At 40.2% G+C, this 25,845-nt stretch overlaps 1 protein-coding gene and 1 long non-coding RNA gene across 3 annotated transcripts in view; one reads left to right on the plus strand and one right to left on the minus strand.

Moving 5' to 3' along the window:
* The first annotated feature begins 8,552 nt into the window (after positions 1–8,552).
* Positions 8,553–24,636, plus strand: NABP2 (nucleic acid binding protein 2). Of its 2 annotated transcripts, none has more exons than XM_081953691.1 (8): positions 8,553–8,679; positions 9,023–9,121; positions 10,555–10,659; positions 11,810–11,948; positions 13,330–13,401; positions 16,468–16,549; positions 18,809–18,872; positions 22,676–24,636. In XM_081953691.1, exons 3-8 carry the CDS (start codon positions 10,581–10,583, stop codon positions 22,870–22,872), a joined length of 633 nt encoding a protein of 210 aa, XP_081809817.1. In that variant the 5' UTR covers positions 8,553–8,679; positions 9,023–9,121; positions 10,555–10,580; the 3' UTR covers positions 22,873–24,636. The 2 variants fall into 2 exon arrangements, with proteins under 2 accessions (XP_081809817.1, XP_081809818.1); XM_081953692.1 differs by having other exon boundaries at positions 9,023–9,117.
* Positions 13,251–25,845, minus strand: part of LOC309392477 — a 28,652-nt gene continuing 16,057 nt past the window's right edge. The window contains exon 4 of the long non-coding RNA XR_014175452.1: positions 13,251–13,384. This is a non-coding gene — a long non-coding RNA (uncharacterized lncRNA). The remainder of the gene's footprint in view (positions 13,385–25,845) is intronic.

The raw sequence follows: 25,845 nt of genomic DNA on the forward strand, positions 1-25,845 counted from the left end.
CCAAACAAAGAGCTGAGAAGATAAGCGGCTGATCTAGCGCGAAGCGGGGAGGCTTGCGTGCCTGCTGCCTATTGTGTTGCTGCCTCCTTTACGGGGATGCGATGTGATTCCCCAGGCACTCCAAGCACGCGTGCATTCACACAATCGAGCATCTCACTTCCTGAGTCCTCTCTCTTCCTAAGACATCACATTACCTGATCTTCAAGTAATGCTGGTGGCGGTGGTGTTTTTTTTTAAAGGGAACCGGGTTAAAGGCCAGAGCAAATCAACATTCCTGCACAAAGACAGAAAAACAGACGTGCATATTTGCAAAATTAAACCGAACTGTTGTCTTGACTGGAGTAGCCCATGAGCTCTAAAACGGGTTTTTAAAAAACATTATTTGTTCTGGCAAGGAAGACGGGCATTTCAAGTTCTTCTGTGATTCTTATTTCAAGTTTCCCTAAAGTTCCACCGAAATAAATAAAAAAATACAGGCTTTGTCCAGCCTTCTTAACACCTTTAAATGATATGTACAGTCTATTAAAATATACACCTTGCCCGACAAAAGTCCTGCTGAGATTTTAATGGGCTGCCGGCTTCCCAGGATGTTAGACCGACTCCACCCCTCTTACTCTTCTCCCAGTTTTTGCACATTGGGCCTCCCCCAGGGCTTCTCTGGTGGGGAGGGGGTATTTGCTCAGAATTTTGCGGGCGACCCCAAATGGCTGCCAGGCTGCATTACAGAGATAACCGGGCCCTGTTCTTACAGGGTCCAACTCACTGATGGGAGACATTGGCGCCGCCATATAAACCAACTGCGCCGGCGCGCCACAGAAGAGGCCCCTAGCCAGCCGACCGCTTCCCCAACTTAACGACTGACGTCGCCTGCTGGCAAGAAGCCCCTGAAGTTACTGCAGCCAAACGAGCATTACCCGTTGCCATCTCGACAGCTGACTTACCGTTTGTCGCCAGCCTGGTGATGGGAGTGGGGTCTCCTGTTAACACCACGCCCCCTGTTCATCCGCCCAATGAGCTAGACACTCCTCCTTGATCGACGGACACTCTTACTGTAAGGCGATCCCAGCGCAGGCGCCGAAGGCCAGCTTATCTATAAGACTACGCTTGCACGATCCGGGGGGGAAGGAGTGTTGTGTCCTCGGAGATACGACCAGCGGCTACCATTGGAGACAGGAGGAGCCCTGATTGGTTGAAACGCGCCTGCCGGCTGGCTGTAACAATACAGTCCCCCCATTGGTTCCCCGTCTGACAGCTCTCATATAAATAGCTGTCAGACAGGGTTTGCCGGGTTGTTCAGTTATTCTTGAGTTAACGTTAATAAATAGTTTTGCTGCAACCAGCTGCTTCCTCATTATTGAACACACCGGTAGCGGTCACAAAAGGTGCTATATTAATTCTTGCTCCAAAAGATGCATTAGGACTTATTTTCAGGTGATGTCTTCTTATTTCATGTGCAACAGACATGTCAAACACAAGCCCTGTGGGCCGGATAGGCCCATATCCGGCCCACAGGGCCACCCTGGAGATGGCGAGGGACTAGCCCCCACCACCCTGACGCTGCCCCAACTAGGCCGGGCACCCCCTCCCCCAGCATGCGCACAGGTGGCAAGTCCGCAGTGGAGATGGTGTCTGGCAGCAGCCACAGCCTGCTGGCCCCTTGGCCAGCACACTCTGGGACTGCGTAGCCCGTGCAGTGCAGGTGAGTTTGAGTGCTGGGACTGCCAGTCTGGCCCTCCAAGCAGTAGATGGAGGCAGAGGCATGGGGGGAGGCCGCCCGCCCATTCCCTCTCACTGTCTGTCTTTGCTTGCCCGTGGCCAGGATGGATTTGATTTCAATCAAGTCGGTTTAAATCACTAGTAAAAAAGCTTGATTTAAATCAACTCAATTTAAATCATATTTTTTCAAAGAGCAACGGCATCTCGGTCTCGCAGCAGCTTCTCCTCTGCTATTGACTCACCAACAGTCCCAACACTGCAGAATATACAGCCCCATGCTACATTACTAAGCTCCATTTCATGCTGAATAAATTATTAATGTATCTTAAATAGAAAACTATCTTCAGATAGATTTTTACTCCAAAAGCATTTCATTAAAAGAAATTGGATAAAAAATAAATAATACCATTTAAAATTTAAAAATATGTTTGTTTGTTTTTTAAAAAAAGATTGATTTTCATCCACCCTGTCCATGGCCGTGACAGGAAAGGTGGGCTGTGGTGCTACTGGACAACGTCAGCTGCTGCACGCTCACTGCTTCCTGTGTGCGTGCCAAGGGGTGGCCAGCCGGGGGGCAGGGGCTGGTCCCTTGCCATCTCCGGGGCGGCTTGTGTTTGACATGTCTGCATTAAATCATAATTGAAGACTTACAAGTCAGGAGTGTCAAGAAAAATGCTGACAATTAAGAATGATGAGCCACACAAAAGCAACGAAAAATTGCAGGTACCCAAATTATTTACTTCACACAAGGGCATTAAGTACATCCATTGCAACAGTCAATAGTCTCGCTGGTGATCTTAACCAGGGCATATTTTTGGTGTAGGGCTTATATTATGAGCTTCCTGAAAAATCATGCTAGGGCTTATTTTCCAGTTAGGTTTTATTTTCGGGGAAAACACGGTACCATATTTGGATTGCAACTATTCAGATGACCATAAGATGGCAGTATGGATACAAAAAATCCCAAACTTCATGCTATCATAAAGTGGTCACCTGGGCTTTTATATATCCCAGTGTATGGTAGTGTAGGAAGTCAGAACCCAACCCCCTCCCCAGAAAGGAGGCTTTCCTAGGATCAAATCATTAATTTATCTCCACTACCAGGAAAGCACTCCGGGCAGTGCCTCCAACAATTAAGTTTTATGAATGATATACTTTATTTATTTAGAAAACTGGAGCATTCCATTCAGTATCCATTTACAGAAAGCCAGACAGCTCCATTCATAAACAAAGCATCTTCAGCTACAGCTCCCACAGAAGGCTGAATTGATGGGATTAAAAGCAGAGAAACTAAGACTCCGAAAATCTACATTCCCCACCCAGCTCCAAGGACAGGGCATGACCTCCCAGGCATGATTAGAGTCAGACAACAATAATAAGAATACCAAAAAGGGCACACTCAAGCACAGGTCAAAGTGCATTTCACAAGGATCAGGCATCTCAATCACAAAGCCCCCAAAATATATAAAAGCCCACCTACTCTCAAACCCCATTTTATCATCCATCCCAGAAACATGTTGCTGTCATTAGTTTCTGGCTATCAAATAAACAGACTTCCTTTCCTGCAACCTGCCTCCATATTTCCAGCAGATTTTTTTCCCAACAGTAGTTTGTAAAAATATGGATGACCACTAGATGGCAACAAAAGGATACTACATATTCTAATTTTTCAGATTAGCAGTATACATTTGGAAATAATTTATTATATATGAATGTTGACTACTAACCTCCCCCTCACGTCCTGCTCTGATGCCTCATGGCATTTATTTTCCTGGAGGAATGAAGGAAGAACACCAGGAATGTATGCCAAGAGTTTATGCTCCCAGCAAGATCATTTGAGGCCTAAAGGTCATCCCAGCTGCTTAGCTAAGGCAAGCAGACATCTATATTGGAGAGCACTGACACAGGAATATGTTGAAAAGGGATGAACACTTCAAGGGAAATGACAAAGATATAATTTTATGCTGTGTAGGCAATACTAAACAATTTATGTATTTTACCAAGAAAACGATATGGATAGACAAGAGAAAGATTTACAAAATAAGGCCAGATGATGAGCTTTCTAGAGGAAAAGTACCCAACATGCTATTGTGGAAGAGCTGAGGATCTTTTCGAGTAGTGTACTTACACTGTTTATGATGCAGCTAGATTAAAAACATCTCTAATATCTAGCTGCTGATGTCATGCAGGAAAAGAAAATCCAAAGCTACAAAAGCAGGATTACAATGAGCAGCAGGATATAAGAAACATGAACATGGCAAAGCTGAATATGTGAAAGATTAAACCAATCAACTGCACATTTAACATCCTGGGCATCAGAAAACTGAAATGGATTGGTATTCTGATACGTGGGCAGAAGTTCATACAGTACTGTATGACACAGACAAAAAAGTAGTAACACTGTTGCTTTTAACCACTGATGGTTGTGGAAAAGCAATTGAGGAATTTTCTGATCAAATTCAATCTGCAATCAATTTATAAGCAAGATGTGCTTCTTGTGGTTGGCGAATAGAATGCCCCCCCAAAAAAAAACCAATAAAGAGAAAAACATAGTTGGATGACATAGCCTAGGAAACAGAAATGAAGCATGAGAATGACTTCCCAATTTCCAGCAATCCAATTTCAAAAACTCAGTTTTCAAGGACATCATCAGGAATCACTTTGAAATACACAACTCCATTGGTAGGGAGTTAAGAGGAATTGTGAAAGGGAAATGAAATAAGGATTCTTGTAAAAAGATCAAGAAACAAAAGAAAGCAAAGTAAGTAGGTGGTGAAAAACTATAGCCAAAAAGAGATGAGAGAAGAAATCAAAGCCAAAAAAGAAAAAGATCTCAGGAAGAAACGTAATGAAAAATTTCAGAGAACTATTGGCAGAGATTAGAAGCAGTATTGCATCAACATTGTAAAGATCATAAAGATGGAAACAGACACAGAAAACAAGGTATTTTTTCAAAAGATCTCTGAATTCCAGGAGATGCCAATCCTCATGTGGAATGATAAATGAATCCATTGGAAAGATGGTAATTGAAGATAAAAAATATGGGGAAATGTGCTGAAATTTGTACAATAAACATCTCAGCATCCAAGAGACCTTAGAAGATATTCCTTTTTAAAAAGAACTTCTAAGACTAGAAGATGAAGTTAAAGCAATACCTGGTCATTAGTGAGAGGCCCACAAGAACTGAAGATGTACTGTATTTGCAGAAATATGACAAGCTACAGACGAATCAGTAAAGGATGGAACTGAATGTGATTGTCACTGATGCTTCCTGGGATGCTATTTTTTCTTCATCTGAACTTTAAATATTAAATGAGTGATCAAACCTTTTAGAACTGGGAACAAAAGTTGCTGAAAAATGCTTCTACATTGTAATTCCTCTACATAGTATACATCTTCTATGGAAGAAGGACCTATGTATTGGATATTCACTATAATCTCAATATAACGAACCATTTGAGTGGAGCGCGTGTCCATTAAATTCAAATCCACATCATTTGCATAATAATTAATTGCAGTAAACCTTGATTTAAAGGTCATATCCTCAAACAAAAGTTTTGTCCAAAGTCAGTTAATATCTTGCTTAGAGAGCAAGAAATATAAATTGCTGAATGTTCCTGTGGGATAGAACCTGGACACTTATGTCAGGTAGCTATCATTTCCTTTTTTTCCACAAGTGTCATTCCAAGCCAGGGGTCCCCAAACTTGGCAACTTTAAGACTTATGGACTTCAACTCCCAGAATTCTCCAGCAGCATAGCTGGAGTCTTAAAGTTGCCCAGTTTGGGGATCCCTGTTCCAGGCTCTCTCTTGACCAGTTTCATTTCGCAGGGCTCCTCAGTACACCTAGAAGCTGCATGGGATTGATTAGTACAGGGACCTTTTACCAGGTTCGCCTGGTACGTCAGTTGCGTCCCTTCCTGGATCGGGATGCTCTGTGCACAGTCACTCATGCCCTCGTCCTTTCTCGCCTGGACTACTGCAATGCTCTCTACATGGGGCTGCCCTTGAAGAGCACCCGGAGGCTTCAGCTGGTCCAGAATGCGGCCGCGCGGGTTGTCATGGGGGCACCTAGGTGCTCCCATGTTACACCCCTTTTAGGCGGCCTGCACTGGTTGCTGGTTGTTTTCCGGGTGCGATTCAAGGTATTAATTATGACCTTTAAAGCGCTCCATGGCTTAGGCCCAGGGTACCTGCGAGACCACCTACTGCCACCAGTAGCCTCCCACCGTCCAGTACGATCCCACAGAGTTGGCCTCCTCAGGGTGCCGTCAGCCAGACAGTGTCAGCTGGTGACCCCCAGGGGGAGAGCCTTCTCTGTGGGAGCACCTTCCCTCTGGAATGAGCTGCCCCCGGAGCTTCGCATAATCCCTGACCTCCGGTCCTTCCGGCCTAAAAAATTGGCTTTTCCAGCAAGCCGGCCTGGCCTGTTAATTTTAACTCATTTTAAATGTATTGTCTTTTAAATTCGGTTGTTTTTTTGGATATGTATATAATTTTTTTTTTAACTTTTGGGATGTGTGTTTTTTAATGTTGTATGCCGCCCTGAGTCCTTTTGGAGAAGGGTGGCATATCAATCCAAATAAACAGAAACAGAAACAGTGGGAGAGGTTAGTCTTTGACTTACTACAGTTCATGGGACTGTTTGAAGTTGCAATGGCACCAAAAAAAGGGGGGATTTTGGGCTACTTTTCACACATCCTCATGGTCATCATGTGATCAAAATTCAGATGCTTGGCAACTGGTTCACATTTATGATGGTTGCAGGGTTCAAGGGTCATGTGATCCCCGTTTGCAACCTTCTGACAAACAACAATGGAGAAGGCAGACTCGCTTAACAACCGTGTTACTAACTTAAATAAAAGCAATGATTCACTTAACAACTGTGGCAAGAAAGGACATAAAATGGGGTAAAATTAACTTAATAACCACCTTGCTTTGGAACAGAAATTTTGGGCTCAATTATCATCGTAAGTCGAGAACTAACTGCATTGCCTCTGTATTCTAAAGATCAACAAAGCACCTAAAAACAGCAGCATCCAATTGCTGGGGAACTCCTGAAACGCCATCACAGTGAGCCGAGATGGCACAGTGGTTAGAATGCATTACTGCAGGCTACTTCTGCTGACTGCTGGCTGCAGTTCGATTCTGACCGACTCAGGATTGACTCAGACTTCCTTCCCTCCGAAGTGGCTAAAATGAGGACCTAGATTGTTGGGGGCAATATGCTGCCTTTGTAAACTGCTTAGAGAGTGCTGTAAAGTACTTTGAAGCGGTATATAAGTCCAAGTGCTATTGCTATCAACAAGCGGATTCACCATACATTTGGGGCAAATCCTCTTAATAGGTCCCTCCTCCCTACATAAGTTGGCCTCCTCCACCTGACTGGCGTTTTGAAGGGCCCCGAAGACCTGGTTCTTTGCCCAGGCCTTTGGCAAGCATGCTTAAAGTCCTCTTTTCTTCTTTCTCATTGTTCCAATCTGAACTTGTTATCTCTGCCGTTTTTGCTCTTGTTGTTTTCTAGTCTTGATTTGTTTTTTTAAAGAGTTTGTAAACTGCGCACACTTGCTGGGAGTCAGGTGTCGTACAAATTTAGTAAATAAAGTTCCCAAGAACTGTATAATTGACATATTACTACACGGTGAATGTTTGGTTATGAATTCCCAAGCTTTTCTCAGATCCCATGGAAAGGAGGTTGAAATCACCTAGTAGTAAGAGGCTGAGGAAACCCACAATGATCCCTTCGGCTTGGAATGTAACAACAACTGACCACCTGTAGAATGGCACTCCACAACAGTTAGGATCTTGTGGCAACCGGTTGCCACACTCTGCCAATCCTGTCTTCGGGTTGCAAATGATGCAGAATAAAACACCTCGCTGGATAGATCTCCATGAAGGAGACTCTTCACCTTCAGCTAGACAGATCTCAGTAATTAGAATATAGCTAAAATCTCCCGGGCCTTTGAATAATCATGTCACATCAATGCAAAGATAGTCTTATTTAAGTGAAAATAGGTAAGTGTATGCATATTCTTATTAAATGCAAAAGCTGTATATATAATCAATAGAAAATACATATCAATCTAAATCTAACCTTTCACAGAAAATGCATTCAATAAATCAGGGATATTTTGTGGCACGTTACAAAGATGTCCATTCATTGTACTGTTTTTTTCTAATTTTTTGCAATCCAGCTTGTGCCCATATTTGAACTAAACCCAAAAGGAAAACATTCAATGATGTGCTAACTTCAAAACTGATTGAAATATTGAATGTCTTGAGTGCACTAGTTTAGATCTTGAACATCAAGATTTGAATAAATTGCAAATTATTTTTCGGGGTAGAAAACACTCTTACTTGTAATTGCTTGTTGGCAGTCAAAAATTGAGACAGCTATACTTCCATCAATACCTTTCAGGCTATTTCAGAAGATCTTAACAAACACAATAGATTTTTAAGACGTTAAAACTGTTAATTGATAAACCATTTGTAATTTGTTCCAATGCAACTTTCATATGTGCATCCACAGTCTTCCTCTCCCTCCTTCATCTGTAAGTACACTACAGTACCTATCTAAATCGTACAACAGATGACCTACTCCACGCGTCTGATAAAACGAGCTGCACTTCATGAAATTCTAGTCTACGCCTTGCAATAAAGTCTTTTAAAAAGATGCTCCAGACCAGACTCTGTTTTCTGGCTACCATGGACAATCGCGGATCTCCCCCTGCAATATCCACAGTTGTTGGTACTGTCACTTTAACGTTTTCTCAGCTTGCAATTGGCTGGAAGATTGGAACATTCCTACATGTCGAAGGACTGTCTGGTGCTGTGATTGGCTGGACTGGACGCTGCAGGATACTTCCTGGAATGTCTGCAAGTGGACGTTCATCTGGCTGTTTCACTGAAAAAGTGGGGATGGGGACTTTCTTTTATGCAAGATGTAATCAATAGCCATGAGATTGTAAGTAAGAAGGATATGCGATTTCGGCAGACTGTTTGTTGCTTTGGACGTAGCACAAAAAACATGTGGACATGTTGCAGGGCCAGCAGAATCCATGTTCAGTAGGAACGAGTCTGCTCACTAGCATATTGACTAAAGTTGTTCTATTGAACTTTTAAACTATGTTTCATTTAATTGTATTACTGCAATGCAAGCATATTATTTAAAAGCAACAGTATCTGCTTCATACGGAGAGGAATCCCGTAGCAAAAAAACTGCTAGAAGATGTAACTTGATCAGGAGGAGGATAAATGATTCCTTAAGAAACAATGGAAAGTACTTTATTTGTTTTTCTTTTTCACAGTGGAATGAAACCTCTTACCAGATCAAGGATGCTACACAACCTACCTTGAAACTGGCTTTCTACATGTGCTGAAAAATTATTAAGTTTTGTTCAAAGTAGGTATTGTAACAATGATCAGTGGCAGCCAAAAGCTGATAAAATTGCATTACTAGCTTTTATAAAATACCAGAATGAGCTCATAATTTGAAAAGAAAAAGAAAAAATCGGCAACAGCAGTTTAAACATGGATGGAATTTGGGGGTGGGTATGGGGGAGGGTAGGGTATATTTTATAGCCATCCTTTTAGATACTTGGATTGATTACAGTCAAGAGTGTACTGGAGAGAGTAATTTTCTTTATAATTTACCAAGGAGTGTCAGAAAGCTTCTGTTAGCAATAGGGAAACAAGAAATCTATTTTTTTTTTAAATGTGATTCTAAGGTTGTAATCAGTGAAAGCTCTTAGGCTGTCTTTTGTGGTGAGTTGATTAAAACTACAGTGATTTTCTGTGTAGCTTGTAGAAGTTGTATGTAAAACATTTGCATTTGAAATCCCTGTCAAGGAAGTTTGTCATAAACGTAGAGATGTGTGTTTTATGATCAAGGGAATTAAGGTGTGCTTGGGATAGATGTGTGTACCTGGAGACGGTATACAGAATTCAGCCCATATTCCTGCACATATTTCCAGTAAAATTCTTCTTTTTTATTGATAGGCAAATATTGTAGAAATTGATTTCTTGCATATGTACTTTAACTCCTTTTGCTGTTGTTTTTTATTTGGATTTTTCAAAGCTTATTTTCCAAATTAGGCAGCTGGTTTGGATAACATTGGTTGGGTTTATATATTAAGCCATTAATTTGCTTACCAAATCACTGTTGATTAAGGGGAAAAAATCAAATTACTGTATATCTTAATATGCTAGTTCAATCCAGCCCTTGTATGTTAAAATGTATTTATTTTAAACCCTACTGTCTTCCTTCTTCTACAATTACTTGATACAAGAAGTTGATACTATTTTGCTCAATACCAGAGTTTAGAGTAGACTCTTATGAGTCTGACAAACTGGAAAAGCTGCAACCGAAAGCTATCCACAATCACAAGGCACTTGCAGAACAATATTTTACATTATTTGTTTTTAAACATTATAGGCTAATATTCAAGAGAGAAAGTGAACAACTTGTAAACAGAAAGATGCTTCTAAAAGTACAGATGTGAGGATGTCTGCACATTACTGTACTTTAGAAGCATTTTTTTTGTTTAAAGGTGAGTCTTGTTCACTTTCTCTCTTGGTATTGGGCACAAGATATATCAACTTCTTGTAAGTAATTGTGGCAGAAGGAAGAATGTTATAATGGGAAGAATAAATTTAACTTAAACATCTTGTATATCTATGTCTTTATAGTCTTGCATATTTAGACTCAGGCTGTGTTTTCTATCAGTAGAAGAATATATAACTAATATCTTCAAGATTAAAGTAGAATAGAACTACTACAATCAACATTTTCTTATTTGTTCTATCTATGCATATAAGACTACTTAAAATTATTTGCCAGGTATTGGAAATCAGAAGCCACTTAACATGACAACAGAAACGTTGGTGAAGGATATTAAACCAGGCATGAAAAATCTAAATCTTATATTCATTGTGCTGGAAACAGGTAAGTCACATGGAAGAGAAGACAGGTTTGCTTTTTAAAATCACTATATAAGCAAGCTACATGCTTATTTCACTAGAATGCTTAAATTCTGGATAAAATATTTGATTGCCTTTTTTGTAATTGCTTTGTAATGATTCATTTTCTTCACTGATTAACTAATTGCTGTCTTACTCCAAGAAATGTTGATTATTGACCAGACTAAAAATGCATTTAAAACAAAATTGTATTTTTTAAAAAGATACTTTATATAAATGGACAGATAATTACTGAAGTTTTAATGCTTAAAATAGCATTAGTGAAAGGTAAAACATACCAAACAAATTACATTGAACTATTTTCATAATACAAAGCAGAAGTATATATTTTTGAGCTTAATGCCAAAATCTCAACTGAAGTATTATTTATAATGCTAAAAAAGAAGAAAAAACAACATCCTTAAGAATAATATACATATTTAATTTCCGATGTACCCCTTTGTACTCCAAACAATTTGTATTACTTATTGGCTTGTAAGTTTAAAAAATACTTTACAAAGTTTAATATAAATTACATCCTAGGGAATTCAATGATATCTACTTACGGTACATCTAAGTGGGTTTAAAACTGCAGTCTTAGATGCGGGGGAAGGTAATACCGGTCTTGTTTAATGATCATTCATTCAGTGACTGTTCAAACTTACGACAGGCTTTGCTTAAAGATAGCTACAAGGAATGCCAAAATTGCTGTTGCTAGCAATAGAGTTGTGAGGTTGCAGTGTATGACCGCATCACTTAGTGATGGAAATCCTGGTCCCAATGATCCTTGTTAAGCAAGGACTACCTGTATGGCATGATTACTGCTGCTGAGCATGAAGACGTTTCTATGATAAGGAGAAGCACACTGAACTCTCAGCAAAAAGAGTAATTTTTAGATAACCTAAACAATTTACTTCAAGTTTTACAGAGAGAGAGAGAGGGAGGGAGGGAGGGAGGGAGGGAGGGAGAGAGAGAGAGAAAGAGACTGAGACTGAGACTCATTGTTTAAACTTCTGGTCTTAAAGGAATATGCAGGTGAAGGTGGGATGTACTTGGAGTGAAGTAGTGATGGATAAAACCTCTCCTTCACAAATCTTTGCAATTGTGTTGAATTGTGGTTCTTGTTCTATCACTAGGACGGGTGACCAAGACAAAGGATGGTCATGAAGTACGGACCTGTAAAGTAGCTGACAAAACAGGCAGCATAAACATCTCTGTATGGGATGATGTTGGAAATCTAATCCAGCCGGGCGATATCATCCGACTCACCAAAGGGTATGGGGGATTTTTCCAAGAGGAACAGCTTGGGAGAAGCTGAGGGAAGAGCTATTTTTGAGAGTATGGCTAAACCCTATGTTAAGAGAGCAGCAAGTATGATTTGGCTGTTTTGTGGAATGTGCTGATATTACTTCATACAAATTAGTTATTTAACGTGTTTCACACCACTTTTCTAAATTTTGTTAGGAACGTTTAAGGAAGTGGTGGGGGAGAGGGAATCTGAGATTTCTAGATATTGCTGAACTATTATCTTCCAACAATCCTCATCATTGGCCATGCACTCTTGGGCTACCAGATATTTTAGATCCAGCAGAATGAGCTTTCATCAACTCTAATTTAAAGACTGCATATAATTCTTGAGATCAATCTGATCTGCAACGTTTAACCTAATTCTTAGACTTGTACATATTTTCTTCGGCAAATGTACATGCTGTTTTTAAGGTTCATTTTCCTCTTATTTACACAAAGGCAGACTTAAGCTTACTTTATGCATTGCCCTTGGTCATAATTTAGTTTGCTTAATTAGTATGTGGAGTTGAACCCAGCTATTGTGGTTTATAAATCATGATTTATGGCTCAGTATGTAATTTGAACCCATCCAATTTTGCTTATTCAGTAAATGATAGTTAACCAAACACAGAACACATGAATCTGCTTATTAAAAGTGGTGTACAGGTAGTCTATTTTTAATGACTACAGTCGGGACTGGCAACTCGGTTGTTAAGAGAAGCAGTTGCTAAATGAAACCATTGCTGTGATCTTATGATCTTCAGCTTTCCTCTGGTTTAGAGACCTACAAGGCTTGAGAATGTGAGAATTGGTGGTAAAGTTTTTATCACTGTTATAACACTGAACAATTGCTAAATGAGACAGTCACTAAACAAGAACTACCTGTATACAAGTAGAGCACCCTGTAAGATTGCTCTGACTTTTTTTGATGTTCTGTACAAATATGAATGAACATGCTAGCAAAGACCCAACACACTAATAAGTTTGCCATACTCTGCAGTCAGCCCAACTAACTAAACATTTCTGTTCAATTCCAATAATTGGAGCAAATCTAGAAAACTTCAAAGCATGATCCCCTACATGGCTCCTTGGAAGTAAGTTTTTTTAATTCAAGGGTACTCGGTTGAAATTATCTGTTGAATTCAAGGTATCACTGGTGTCAATGAGATTTAAGAACATATAATCTCCTTTCTTGCACCAAATACTATTTTTGTGTGGAAGGTTGGTTTATTTCAGTGAGGGACAAACAAGCACCGTACAGATAGTATACAGGTAGACTTTCATGTGATGCACCAAAAAGACAGATTTATTTTTGAGAAAAACTGGGAATTGTCTGCTGCTTTTTAATCATGAGTCTTTTCTTTATCAGGTACTCATCGATTTTCAAAGGCTGCTTGACACTGTACACTGGACGTGGAGGAGATCTGCAGAAAGTAGGAGAGTAAGGATCACAGTTTATTTCAATGGATCTTCCTAGGATTAGGGGATGGTTAGGTAGACTTTTTTTCCCAGGCCAGGTGGCTGGTGCACATGCATGCTCCGGAAACCAGAAGATTGTCTTCCTGGCGGGTGCCTGCGCACCAGGCGGCTGCCCTTCCGGTTTCCGGCACGCGCACTCACGCATGCTCCTGTTTTGGCACTCAATGCCGAAAAAGTTCGCCAATACTGCCCTAGGATAAATGTCTCCATCCTATGCCATATTTAATTTACATTTCACTTTGTATCAAGATACATTTTATGTTTTGTCTTACAGTGAACCTCTAGTTTTCCCAGCAATATTTCATTGAGAAATGTCACACTGAATTATTGCAGTTATTTGTGCTGGTAAAGATTTGTTATGATGCTTTTTATTAAACTGTTTATGTATTGCTATGTATTAGCCATTCTTACATCAATTTATAGAGCTATACAGGTTCAGGCTAAAAAGACGGGCCTTGGAAGAAAAATGTAGTGGAAAAGGACAAGGAATAATATTAAGTATGTGCAGGTCAAAGGGGAAAAGGTAATTCAGAATGCATGGGGGTGATCATGTAAGTCCTCTTGAAAATTTATTTTATTTTAATCCTGCCATTATCTTTATACATAATTAAGGCAGCAAACATATCTAATACGCCTTCCTCATATTTTCCCCACAACAACAGTCTTACAAAATGCTTTGGACTGAGAGAGAGTGACTGCCCCAAAATCACTCAGCCAGCTTTAATGCCCCAAAGCAGGATTAAGAACTCATAGTCTCCGAGTTTATAGCTTGATGCCTTAACCAGTAAACCAAATTGGCTCTTTCATTTCATAAAATTTCAATTTCATGAAGAAGCTGCATCTTTTCTGGGATTGTACAGATGCTGCCTCACATTTTTTTGGAAAGATGTGTTTGATTTAAGGAACTGCCAGCAGGTGCTATGTGTACCCTCTTAATCCACTTGATTTCTCCCCCTTTAAAGCTGGATCTCTCAATGTCTCAAAGCTCAGTTTTAATGTTAGGATGATTTTGATGTATTTATTCCACTAACCATGAAGTTATCTTAAATGCCCAGATAAGCTTAGTTTAGTTTACTTTATTGCCATTGCACATCGTACAACGAAATTAAATGCCATCTTCAGTGTGCATTATAACTATAAAAATAAAAACACACATCCGTCATGTGCTGTATAATTGAAATTGAAAACCTGATATTGCATTAATATTGCACTATACAGTAAAATTCAATATAGTTACTGTCCTGGGATAGAAGCTGTTATTCAGCCTATTTGTCCTTGTTTTATTATCCTGTACCGTTTGCCAGATGGTAATAATTCAAAAAAAGGGTGCCCAGGATGAGATGGATCTTTAAGAATGCTTTAAATTTCCTTAAGGCAGTGGAAGCTATAAAGCTCTTCCAAAGAGGGGAGAGGGCAACCAATGATCCTCTGGGCAATGACGTTAACCCTCTGGAGCGCTGTCCTATCTGCCACTGTGCAATTGGCAAACCAGACACAGGTGCAGTAAGTTAAAATACTCTCTACGGTGCAGCGGTAGAAGGTCACCAGCAGTTTTTCATTCAATTGTTGCTTCCTGAGAAGTCTCAGGTAGTATAATGTTTGCTCGGCCCTTTTGACCAGTGCTGCAATGTGAACGCCCCAGGTCAGTTCCTCTTTTATGATAATATCCAGAAACTTAAAACTGGTCACTTGCTCCACTCGGTCTCCATTGATAAGCAAGGGCTGGATGTCTGATCTGTTCCTTCTGTAGTCCACTATACGCTCCTTGGTCTTATTGGTGTTAAGGACCAAGTTTTTGTCTCCACACCACGAAAGCAACGGCTCCCCCACTGAGATGAGTCCCACCACTGTAGTATCATCTGCAAATTTAGTAATAGTATTACTAGTGTGAGTGGGAATGCAGTCATGCACATAAAGAGTACAGAGTAATAAAACAACTTTGTCCAAGTACTAGAAGGTCAAATAAAGCATTTCCTAGTTGATGTCTGAGACACAGCTACTCCCCACCCCCCCGCCTCCTTTGATCTTTAACAGGAGCTGACTCTGAATAATCTTGCGTCACTGTTAGTATCTACCTCTGGATCTCTTTCATTTATTAACAATATGAACATTAACAACAGATTCATGGGTTTGCCACTGTTGGCTGGTCAAGTTTTAATTTCAAAAACTTGAGTTAATATTTTCCTACTTTTATTCTTTTCACCCACCTCCCTTGAAAGTTCATTGTTTGGAAGAGCGGAGCTTTTAAAAGTTTGTGTTTGCCAGAGAAAAGTTAAAGGCAGTTCAGGATTGTTTTGCATTGTTTATGCCATCTTGCTGCATTGGAGGGGAGAAAAGGGACATTCTAGCACCTCTTTGCGGGGGAGGGGTGGCAGTCTTCAGTTTATCTTCAAAGGAAGCTTAGCAATAACCCTTAGGCTACCAGATGGATTTCCATCCCAGTTATAATTTCAGTGGTGCCTCATTTTGTTTCCCTTCTTCTGTCTAACTTTTTTTTTTCTTTTGTTCTCAAGCCACTTTGATTGTAAGACTGGGGGTTTCTTTTTCAAAGGAGCTCTAAGCCGCTATAGGACATATTGCGGTTTCATTACGACAGGGCAGTGTACATTATTAAAGCAGATTTTTTTATTGTTTTTTTCCCTCTATAACATCTTACAATCATCACATTAACATTGTTATGTCATCATACCTGTATATATCTTATATCGCTTCTATATTTACATACATTCATCTACAGTTCTATACATTTCTCTATTGTTTCTCGGCTGAATTAACTTTATTCCTGTTATGCAACCATTTATACCAGTTATCCCAAATTTCATAGTATTCAGACTCTTCTTTGTCTTTTAATCTTAATGTTAACTTGTCCATTTCTGCACAATCTAAAATTTTCTGAATCACTAATTCATCTGTGGGAATATTACTCTGTTTCCAGCATTGGGCAGTATGCATTATTGAAGAGAGGGAATTAAAAAGAACAAAGAAAAAAATCATCAGTGGAATGACAGTTGCATCTTCTGCTCTCTAGGTTTTGTATGATTTATTCAGAAGTGCCAAATTTCAGTGAGCCAAATCCTGACTATGTCGCCCAGCAGTCACAAAACAAGAATGTAAGTATAAGAATTGCTTTAGTTTGGTTGTTCTCAATTAGTTATTTATATAACTCAGAGATGGTGTAGGTTGGACATAATCTTTAAAACTGAACTATGAATGATGAATGATATGTAGAGTAATAGATTGCTTCTAAACACACACACACACACATTTGTGTATATATGTATACACAAACACACACACAGACACATATATATATGGAAATTAAGAAAAATGCAAGGATCTTTGTCTGAACTGATGTTGAGATGTGAAATAAATGTTTAATGATGGGTTTTATAAGCCTAAGAACCATTCCTTTCCTAGTTACATGGTGACTGGTACTTTTCTTGGCATTTCTTTTTGCTGAAGGAGAATCCTTTAAAAATATGTCACTTGTGATAACCACACTATTGCATTTCTTCTCTTTAAAATCCCATGCTTGTTTTAGATTTTGTAGAAGCCGGGTTTTACATATGCCTATCAAGAGAAAGTTTCAGCAGGTGGCAGTATTGACCCAACTTGGACTCAGAAGCTAAACTAAAGGAGACTTTCTTATTACATGGATAAGATTCCTACAACCACTATTAGAGATATTGATTGAGCCAGGAAGTTGAAAAATGGGGGGAGAAACATTCTTGAAAAAGGAATGAGAAAGACCTCTTTAGTTCTATTGACAGTGACATATACAGTATATGGTTGCCTCCATAAAGTGTTCAGAAGTCAATCTCAACTGAGGGAGCGTACACAACCTAATTACACAATCTAGTGCAGGACAAGTGAGCCCGATGTTTTGGGCTTCACCCTCTGCTAGTCCCAACCAAGGTCTGTAGATTCAGATCATGACTACAGAAGGTGTCATGGATCTCAAGTGTCAGACAAGACCAGGGTTGCAGGTCTCACTCCTTTTATGTGCAGGCAATACATGTGGTAGCCATTAAAAAGAGTCACAGCTTCAGTTATCTAATTACACCAGCCACAGTGAAGAAATTGACCCTTCTCATGGACACCCAAAGCTGGGTAGCCTATCCTGGATTTTCCTTTTAAAAAGGGGAAGATAATAAACCTTTCAGTTCTGTAACCTGAGAGAGTTCTCGCATATTTAAGAGCCACTTTGATGAAATGTGAACGCAGAAGCAGAAGCTGAGGGGGTTTTCCTGCATGATTTTTAAAAGAGTGGTGTAGTGGTTAATGCATTGGATTCAGTGGTGGGTTGTAGGTAGTACACCCCGGTATGGGCATACCGGTGCCTGCTGGGAGCACCGGGTACCATTCCGGTACAGTGCTCCGGAGGGCCCACCCACTGTCCTTACCTATATTTGAGCTCTTTGGTGCTTCCGCGCATGCGCACGGCGCCTGTGTAATGCTCCGCCAAGCAGCTGGAGCATCGCAGAGGCGTAGTGGAGCATTGCGGAAATGTAGTGGAGCATTGCGGAGGCGTAGTGGAGCATTGCGGAGGCGTAGTGGAGCGTCCCGGAGGCGTAGTGGAGCATTGCGGAGGTGTAGTGGAGCGTCGCAGGAGGTAAGGACGCATGTGCGCGTGCTGCGTGCGTTCATGTGGACCCCAGGCCTCATTGCACCGTACCGGTTGCAACAGGATCCGGAACCCACCACTGCTTGGATTGCACTGATTGAAGTCCATCCTCAGTCATGCAGACTCACCAGGTGGATTTATATACAATCTCAGCCAAACATGCCTCATCGAGTTATGGGAACAAAATCCCCATATTTCCAGCCTTGAGTTTCCTGAGAAAATATGAGAATCTAATCTAATAAATAACAATATAAAATCTCAGGATATAGATTTGGCAAATTTATTGGATGCCTGGATGGATCAAACTCAACAGTATGAGTAGGACTTAAAATGGGAGCAAATTTACTGGCTAGTTGGCTGGACTCATCTCTCAGTAATATTTTCCACACAACATCTTAGCAGATAATATCATGCCAGCCAGATCTTGTTGTCTTGTGAAAGAGGATTTTGTTTTCTAATTTGGTATAGTTTATGCTTTAGAAGAGCCTAATGCTGGGAACAATTGAGAGCAAAAGAAGAAGGGGACGACAGAGAACGAGGTGGCTGGATGGAGTCACTGAAGCAGTAGGCTTGAGATTAAATGGACTCTGGGGCATGGTAGAGGATAGGACGGCCTGGAGGAATGTTGTCCATGGGGCCGCGATGGGTCGGACATGACTTCGCGATTAACAACAATAGGCCCAGGGACTTTTTCATCTAGAATTTCTGCATAGGTTAAAATAGTTGTTTTGGTTCTGTCTTATAGACACCGAATGATAATGCAGCCCCTACAGCCTCTCAAACTACATCAGGACCTTCTACATCAGCAGGTAATACACCTGGATCCAAGCTAGTGACAGTAAGGTCTGCTCTTGCCTTGATGACATTCTGACAATCTGATTTCTAGATTTATAAATAGGGAGGGCTAATTAATTGGCTGGCTCGTGCATAAACATGTAGCTAGGTTTGCATAGATTATTACATCATATTCCTTCTGTTCATTCATTTTGATAGGTTTGCACACATGTTAATTATGATTTATTTGGTTTTAGCTTAATGTGACATAGAGGTAGTCCTTGACTTACAATCATAACTGAGCCCAAGATTTTGGTTGCTATGCAATGCAGTTAAGTTGAGTTATGCTTCATTTTACAACCCTTTTTGTGACAGTTGTTAAGCAAATCAATGCAATTATTAAGCAAATCATGCAGTCATTAAGCAAATCTGGCTTCCCCCCTTGACTTTGCTTCTCAGAATCCAGCTGGGAAGATTATAAATGGCGATCACATTATCCTGGAACAATGGAACTGTCGTAAATCTGTGCCGGTTGCCAAGCACCCAAATTTTTTTATTGTCCAAATTTTATTGATTTTAAAAGTTTTACAGGGAAAAAGGATTAAAAGGTTATAGAACATTTTGATAGCTACATCGTGCGGGGGGGAGAAGCCCCCCCAGGTCTCACAACTTTTACAAAAAAATAGAAAATTATCAACATTTACATAGGTATTAGCAGTTTTGAGTTTAACACAAAATCATCAGTATGTTTCAATCATTTTGTTTTATATCACTTCCATAAAAGTACATTGTAACAACATTTGCAATAATATTTCAAATCACTTTTGTGATCTGAGTCTTCTAGTTGTCACATCCTCCCCCCCGTCCACCGGCTGAGCCTCAGCCCCTCCCTCCTTTGTTTCTTGTGTAACATCCCCCATGTCACCTAAGAGAGCACTGTGTTTTTTAGTGAAAGCCTCTGCTTCCACAACTGTGTTGATTCTAATTCTACTGCCCTCCCAGAAAATCAACATGCCTTCTGGTAACAACCACCTAAACCAGACCCCATTATTTTATAATTTTTTTGCTAAGAAGGAATATTTCCTTCTCTTATCTCTTACTTTCTTTGGGATCTGTTTAAGAATGGTTATTTCTTTATCCTTATATTTTAATCGTCCTCCCCTTTGAGCTCCTAGAACCTCATCTCTTGTGGTTTTTCTAAAAAATTTAACATGAACTTCCCTTGGAACATTGTGTGTTCTTGCATAGGCTGAATTAATCCTATAGATCAGGTCGATATCCCACCAAAGCTGTTGTTTATCTTTATTAATATATTCTGCTAATATTGTGGTCATAATCTCCTTAAGATCTTCATTCTCAACATCTGGCAAGTTTTGGAACCTAAGGAAAAAAGACATCCTTTCAAATTCCGTTTTTATCACGATTCTCAAATTATACATTCCCCCTTTGGATTGTCTTCAGCTCGTCTCTCATCCCAACCGCACCCTTCTCCAGTACACCTATCCTCTGTTCATTCCGTATGGTTTGTTGTTTCGTCTCTCTGAACTGTTCATTTAAGTCCTGCAGTTGTTTTTTTCATTTCGTCCTGTCCCTTTAAGATGGATTGAAGCATCTGATGAATAGACAAATCCTTTGCACTCTCTTCAGGGGCTTTATGTTGTAAAAAAGATCCCAGTTGTGACTGGTGAGGAATAGGGCTGGACGTGGAAGATGTCGGGGCCGATGAGGCCTTTCCAGGTGGTAACTTCTTTGGACCCATCATGAAGCTCAGAGATAGTTATTGTTCTGTACAAAGAAATGGTGTCTGTGGGAAAGCACAGCCGGTAGGGATCACCAGGCAAGCAAGTCCAGGGGAGAATAAATCGTCTAATACAAAACTAGAGCAGATAGGTGGATCAAAATATTCCAAATCCATGGAAAAACGTATTTGAAGAGGCTCCTGGAGGTCTCTGGGGTGGAAATTAGTTCAAAGCCATAAAGTTTTCCAAGGGAGGAGTCTCATTCTTAAAGACAAGGAAGAAGGAGGAAGTTGGCCATATTGGCTCAGCCAGTACAGGTGGTCAGGAAACAACAAAATCAAAGTTCCCATGCATAGTTTAAAGAAGAATCAGTTCAACCACCCTTTCTCTCGCAGTTGTGGTTCCCCATTATTTAAGGGAAGTGAAAGTAGATTTTAAACTTTCTCTCTCTCCCATACAAGGGAGAGATTTTCCAAGTGCCGCTTTACCAAGGGGGGTGGAAATTCCCCCCCCCCTCCAGTCTTAACTCCTCCAAAGGTTGAAACAAAGTCCCCCCCAAAAAACTGCAGAACAGTCAATAGAGTAAAGACAGTAAAAGACCTGGGGAGACCCCCCACCTCACCGCACTTCATCTGTTTCATTCAGATTGATCATTTCCTTCCAGGCTGCGTTCGGCGAAGCGCGCGGTGGCATTCCGCGTGCTCCCTACGCTTTCCGGCTCCTGGGGCAAAGCTGGAGACCCCCCCGTGGCTGCCGCCGCTTCAGGGGGTCCCAGCAAGCCGCCCCTATGGCAGGGCGCCCCTCCAAGGCACCCTGTGCTCCCCCTAGGATTCAGGGGAGCCCACCGAAACAGTGAGAAGGCGGACGCACGCGACCGTCGCCTTCAGCTGCCGGAAGTCGTCTCCGCCAAGCACCCAAATTTTGATTGGGTGTCCCTGAGGATACTTGTAACAGTCGTAAATTTGAAAATGTTCCTAAATCACTTTTTTTTTTAGTTCTGTTGTAACATCGAACAGTCACTCAATGGTTGTAAGTCAAGGCCTACCTTTATTAATTTAGATACTGTGGTTTATAAACCATGATTTATGACAATGTTACATAGGAATAACATTAGTGCTTTGCATGGTCAACAGGCCGTACATCAATGCACTAGTCAGGAGGCCACATGAGTTCTCCCAGCATCTCAGGATTTAGTATCAGAGAAGGCAGTCTTCACTGGTACAATATTTATGTGGGGATTTGAAAGTACGGTAAGGGTGGAGAAGGGAGCGGGAGGCCTTCAACCTTCACCTGAGACTTCTCCCAAACTCCCCAAAAGTGAACTGAAACGGGGCCATTAAAAGATGGGTAGAATTCTTGGCTGTTGGGACTTTTTTCCTGTGGTAGACTTAGAGCACTTTATCTTCATGAAGCTTCCTCTGCCCATCCCCCCCTTCAATTATTGTATCTCCTTGGAAAACTGCCCCTGAGAAGGCTGCTAACCCTGCTTAGTGTGATGTCAATCTCAGCTTCTGGGCTAGCCTCTATTTGATTGGCAGGACACATCCAGGGTCTCATTGCCTGGTAACTTACTGCAAACTTGGAGAACTTGGAGAATCACCTGCCAGAGGATCTGGCATTTGTACTGTAATCAAAGAAATGAAATCCAGGTCCAAAATCAAGTTGCCACAACCTAGAAACCAACAAGCAAATGTGTCCCCCTTTGGCGTCTTTACCTTTTCACCAGAAGTGGGTTGCTAATTTTTTTACTACCGGTTTGGGTGCACTCCGGCGTGCGTGCACAATGCTTCTGCACATGCACAGAAGCGTCTAAGAGGGTGGGCAGAGCCTCCCGCCGCCACTACTACCGGTTCGGCTGATCCGGGCCGAACCGGTAGCAACCCACCACTGCTTTTCACCTATTTTGGGGGGTCAGGTGAGGGGGGAATCATTTTCTTGCTCATACTCCTTTGGTCTCCTTTACGGGCCCTTGTCTGAGAATGCAGTACAGGATTTTTTTAATGTACTCTGATTTTCAAGATTACACTGAATTTTTGTAGCTTCATTGAATCTTGTTTCACTCATATCTTTTCATGTTCCTTTATGTTATTTGGCTTCAGCTGCAGAGAACCAGAATGGCAATGGGTTGATCCCCTCCGGTGGTGCTCTGCACCAACCCAGCATCTCAACCCATCCAACCACCAGTCGCATCACTAGGAGTCAACCCAACCATCAAGGTGGAAACTCATCAAGCATAGGGTCCTCCTCAAACCCAGTCAGCAATGGCAAAGAGACACGGAGAAGTAGCAAAAGATAGCAGGGGCTGTAGGTTCAGGAAAGTTTTGGATACCTCTTTCCTCCACTGCCTGCAATACTACTTTGTGCCTCCTTCTGAGGCAAAACAGCTGCTGCTGAGGAGAAGTCATGGATACACTAGGCTGAAGTAGAGACTATGGGAACAACATAACGTTTAACCACTGAAATGTATTTTTAACATGGGGTGTTGTGATTGGGTGAGAGATAACAGTCTTCAGTGTTTCTACTGAAAGGCTCGACTTGCCTTTTAGGAATCCTCAAATATTGTAAGTTGCACTCGTTTTTTGCTGGAAATCAATAACAATTGACCTGCCATCTGTTTACCTGATAGTATTTTGTTGCTGTCCATTATCTTTCCAGAGAATAAGCTCCTGTGAGTTGGCCATGAGTTTTTGCATTTAGGTCTGTACTTCTTAAGGCTCTTTACTTACTTTTTTAAATCTATGAATTGGAATGAATATGATTCATAACTTCTCAAGAAAGTGCAGTTGGGCAACGAGAACTGATGCCATGCTTTCCCAAACAACCTTAGGACTGGCCAATAACAGAGCCTTGTCATGTCCAAGGGCCCTGGTAGTGGCTAGAATGCAGTATTGCAAGCTAACTACTCGCAGTCTGGAGTTCAATCCTCAAGGTTGACTCAGCCTTCCATCCTTCCAAGGTCAATAAAACGAGGACCCAGATTGTTGGGGTCAATAGTCTGATGTTATAAACCTCTCAGACAGTGCTGTAAAGTCTAAGCACTGTTGCTATTGCTATTGCTACAGCTATTTCCCCACAAGTGACGCTATAATTTACAGCAAACTTTAGAGAGGTTTCTGAAAACAAGATGGTAAAAGTACAGCAAAACTGACAAGAAATTAATCTTTGTTTTAAAATCCTAGCTTAATTGTTATGAAAGTTAATGATTTTTAAACATTAATTATTCAGATACAGATATTCGTCACTACTGCAAACATTGATTATTGTGCGGAGATACTGATTATTATTTTTTTACATTCCAGTAGAACATAGAATAGGGTTTGAAGGGACCTTGGAGGTCTTCTAGTCCAATCTCCTGCTCAAGCAGGAAACTGTATATCAGAGGCTGTATAGATTGAGCTTCCTGACTACAGTCACTGCTTCTATTTTGGGTCTTCGTGCAGATGCAGTCAAGTGAAAGATCGTGTCTGTTTATCTTTGAATTGGAAGACCTACACAAACTAAAAAAAAAAGCCGGTCAGAATCTTCTGACATTGTAAGAGTGTTTTGTCATGTATATTTTAATTTAATATCTCTTTCCCATATCATAATTAGAAAACATAAGGGGCTTTCCTAAGCTAAAATTCTGCAGCGCTTTCAGGAAGCTATATATTGTCTGACTCTCACTTATTTGAAGAAGTACGAACATCAGCCTTCATCACAAACAGATCTAAGCATTTTAAAAGAAAGAGGGAGGTATTTACCCTGAAACTATTGCCAAAGTTACAGCCATTTTAATGCCAATAAAACATCAAAAGAAATGTCTTACTTTTTGCTTGTAATTATGGATGAATGCAGCTGCTTAAACACTTAAATATGTTTTGAAATGCTTTGTTATATAGTTGTTTGGCTCCTGCCCCACCTTTTTGCTCTTTTTCATTGTTGCCCTTTCCAAAATAATTGCTTGAATTAATTCTTAAAAGAACTTCATTGTTTACAGTAGTGTGGTGTGGTTATTGAATGTACTAAATGAACAATAACATCTATGAATATTTGGGGAATAAATTTTAATCTTTTGAACATCTCCATGAAGTGCAAATGCTTAATGAGATGAAACTATGGATTACAGGAGGGCTTAATTCTTATAAATCAAAGCATGTACCGTATGTATGTGTATGTATGTATGTATGTGTGTGTGTGTGTGTGTGTATATATATATATATATATATATATATATATATATATATATATATATATATATATATATATATATATATATATATATATATATATATATATATATATATATATATATATATATATATATATACACACACATACACACACATGTACATGTGTAGGTATAGGTACAGGTATATATTTAAAGTTATAATTACCTGACATATCACAGCTAATTTAACAGATTACTCAAGATAAATGTGAGTCTGGTGTAGTTCCTGTTTTTTTTGGGGGGGTGACTCCCTTGGTATCATGGAAAGAATGGGGACATTGGGGATAATATCTCAGTTCTCTTGTCCCATCTACTGCAAATCTACTGATACCATTTAACCAAAATTGTTTTCCTCTCCTTTCAAGGTTTGAAATATGAGATTGGCGTCATATTTTCAGATGAAAATATATTGTGCAGTGGTCTGAAGAAAAACCATGATTTGGTTATTGGAAAACTAATTAACTATAAATGTAAGATTATTACTACAGTAGTAAATGAAAATTACTGAATTTTGAATTTGGGAGAGTGGCAGTGTAACTTTTGGTAAGTTAATACTTGAGTACTTCCCCATTTTTCTGTGAGCTGGAAGAAACAGCAAGCTGTAGAAATGTGGAATATTTTAGGGTTTCAACATAGTTACTGTAGAATTTAATGTCCTGTAAAAAGAAAATGAAGAGTATATTGCCTTATCGGCAGAAAAATGCTATAAATTTATTTAACACCTGATGTATATGAGGAAAATAAATCTTTGGGATTTATATATAAAATATTCACCCCATCCATTGGAATAACTAGCTGAATAAACTTTGTTAAAACTAAGTTTCTAAAGTAATTTTAAAATATACAAATCAAGGCAAGATTTTTTTTTAGCCTTGGCTCAAATTGGTACTATGAAAACTGGGGAAATATACTGTTCTCATACAACAATTTGTTCAAATACAGAAGTTGAGTCATCTACCTATTGCTACACTGCCTAATGTCCCCATCAATGTGCCTGGCACTCATAAACCCAATTATCAGAAATGTTGATTTTTCTCTCTGATCAACATTGCAATCTTCCTA

Source organism: Natrix helvetica, assembly GCF_964273705.1.
Source record: "Natrix helvetica genome assembly, chromosome: 1".
NCBI classification, from domain to species: domain Eukaryota; kingdom Metazoa; phylum Chordata; class Lepidosauria; order Squamata; family Natricidae; genus Natrix; species Natrix helvetica.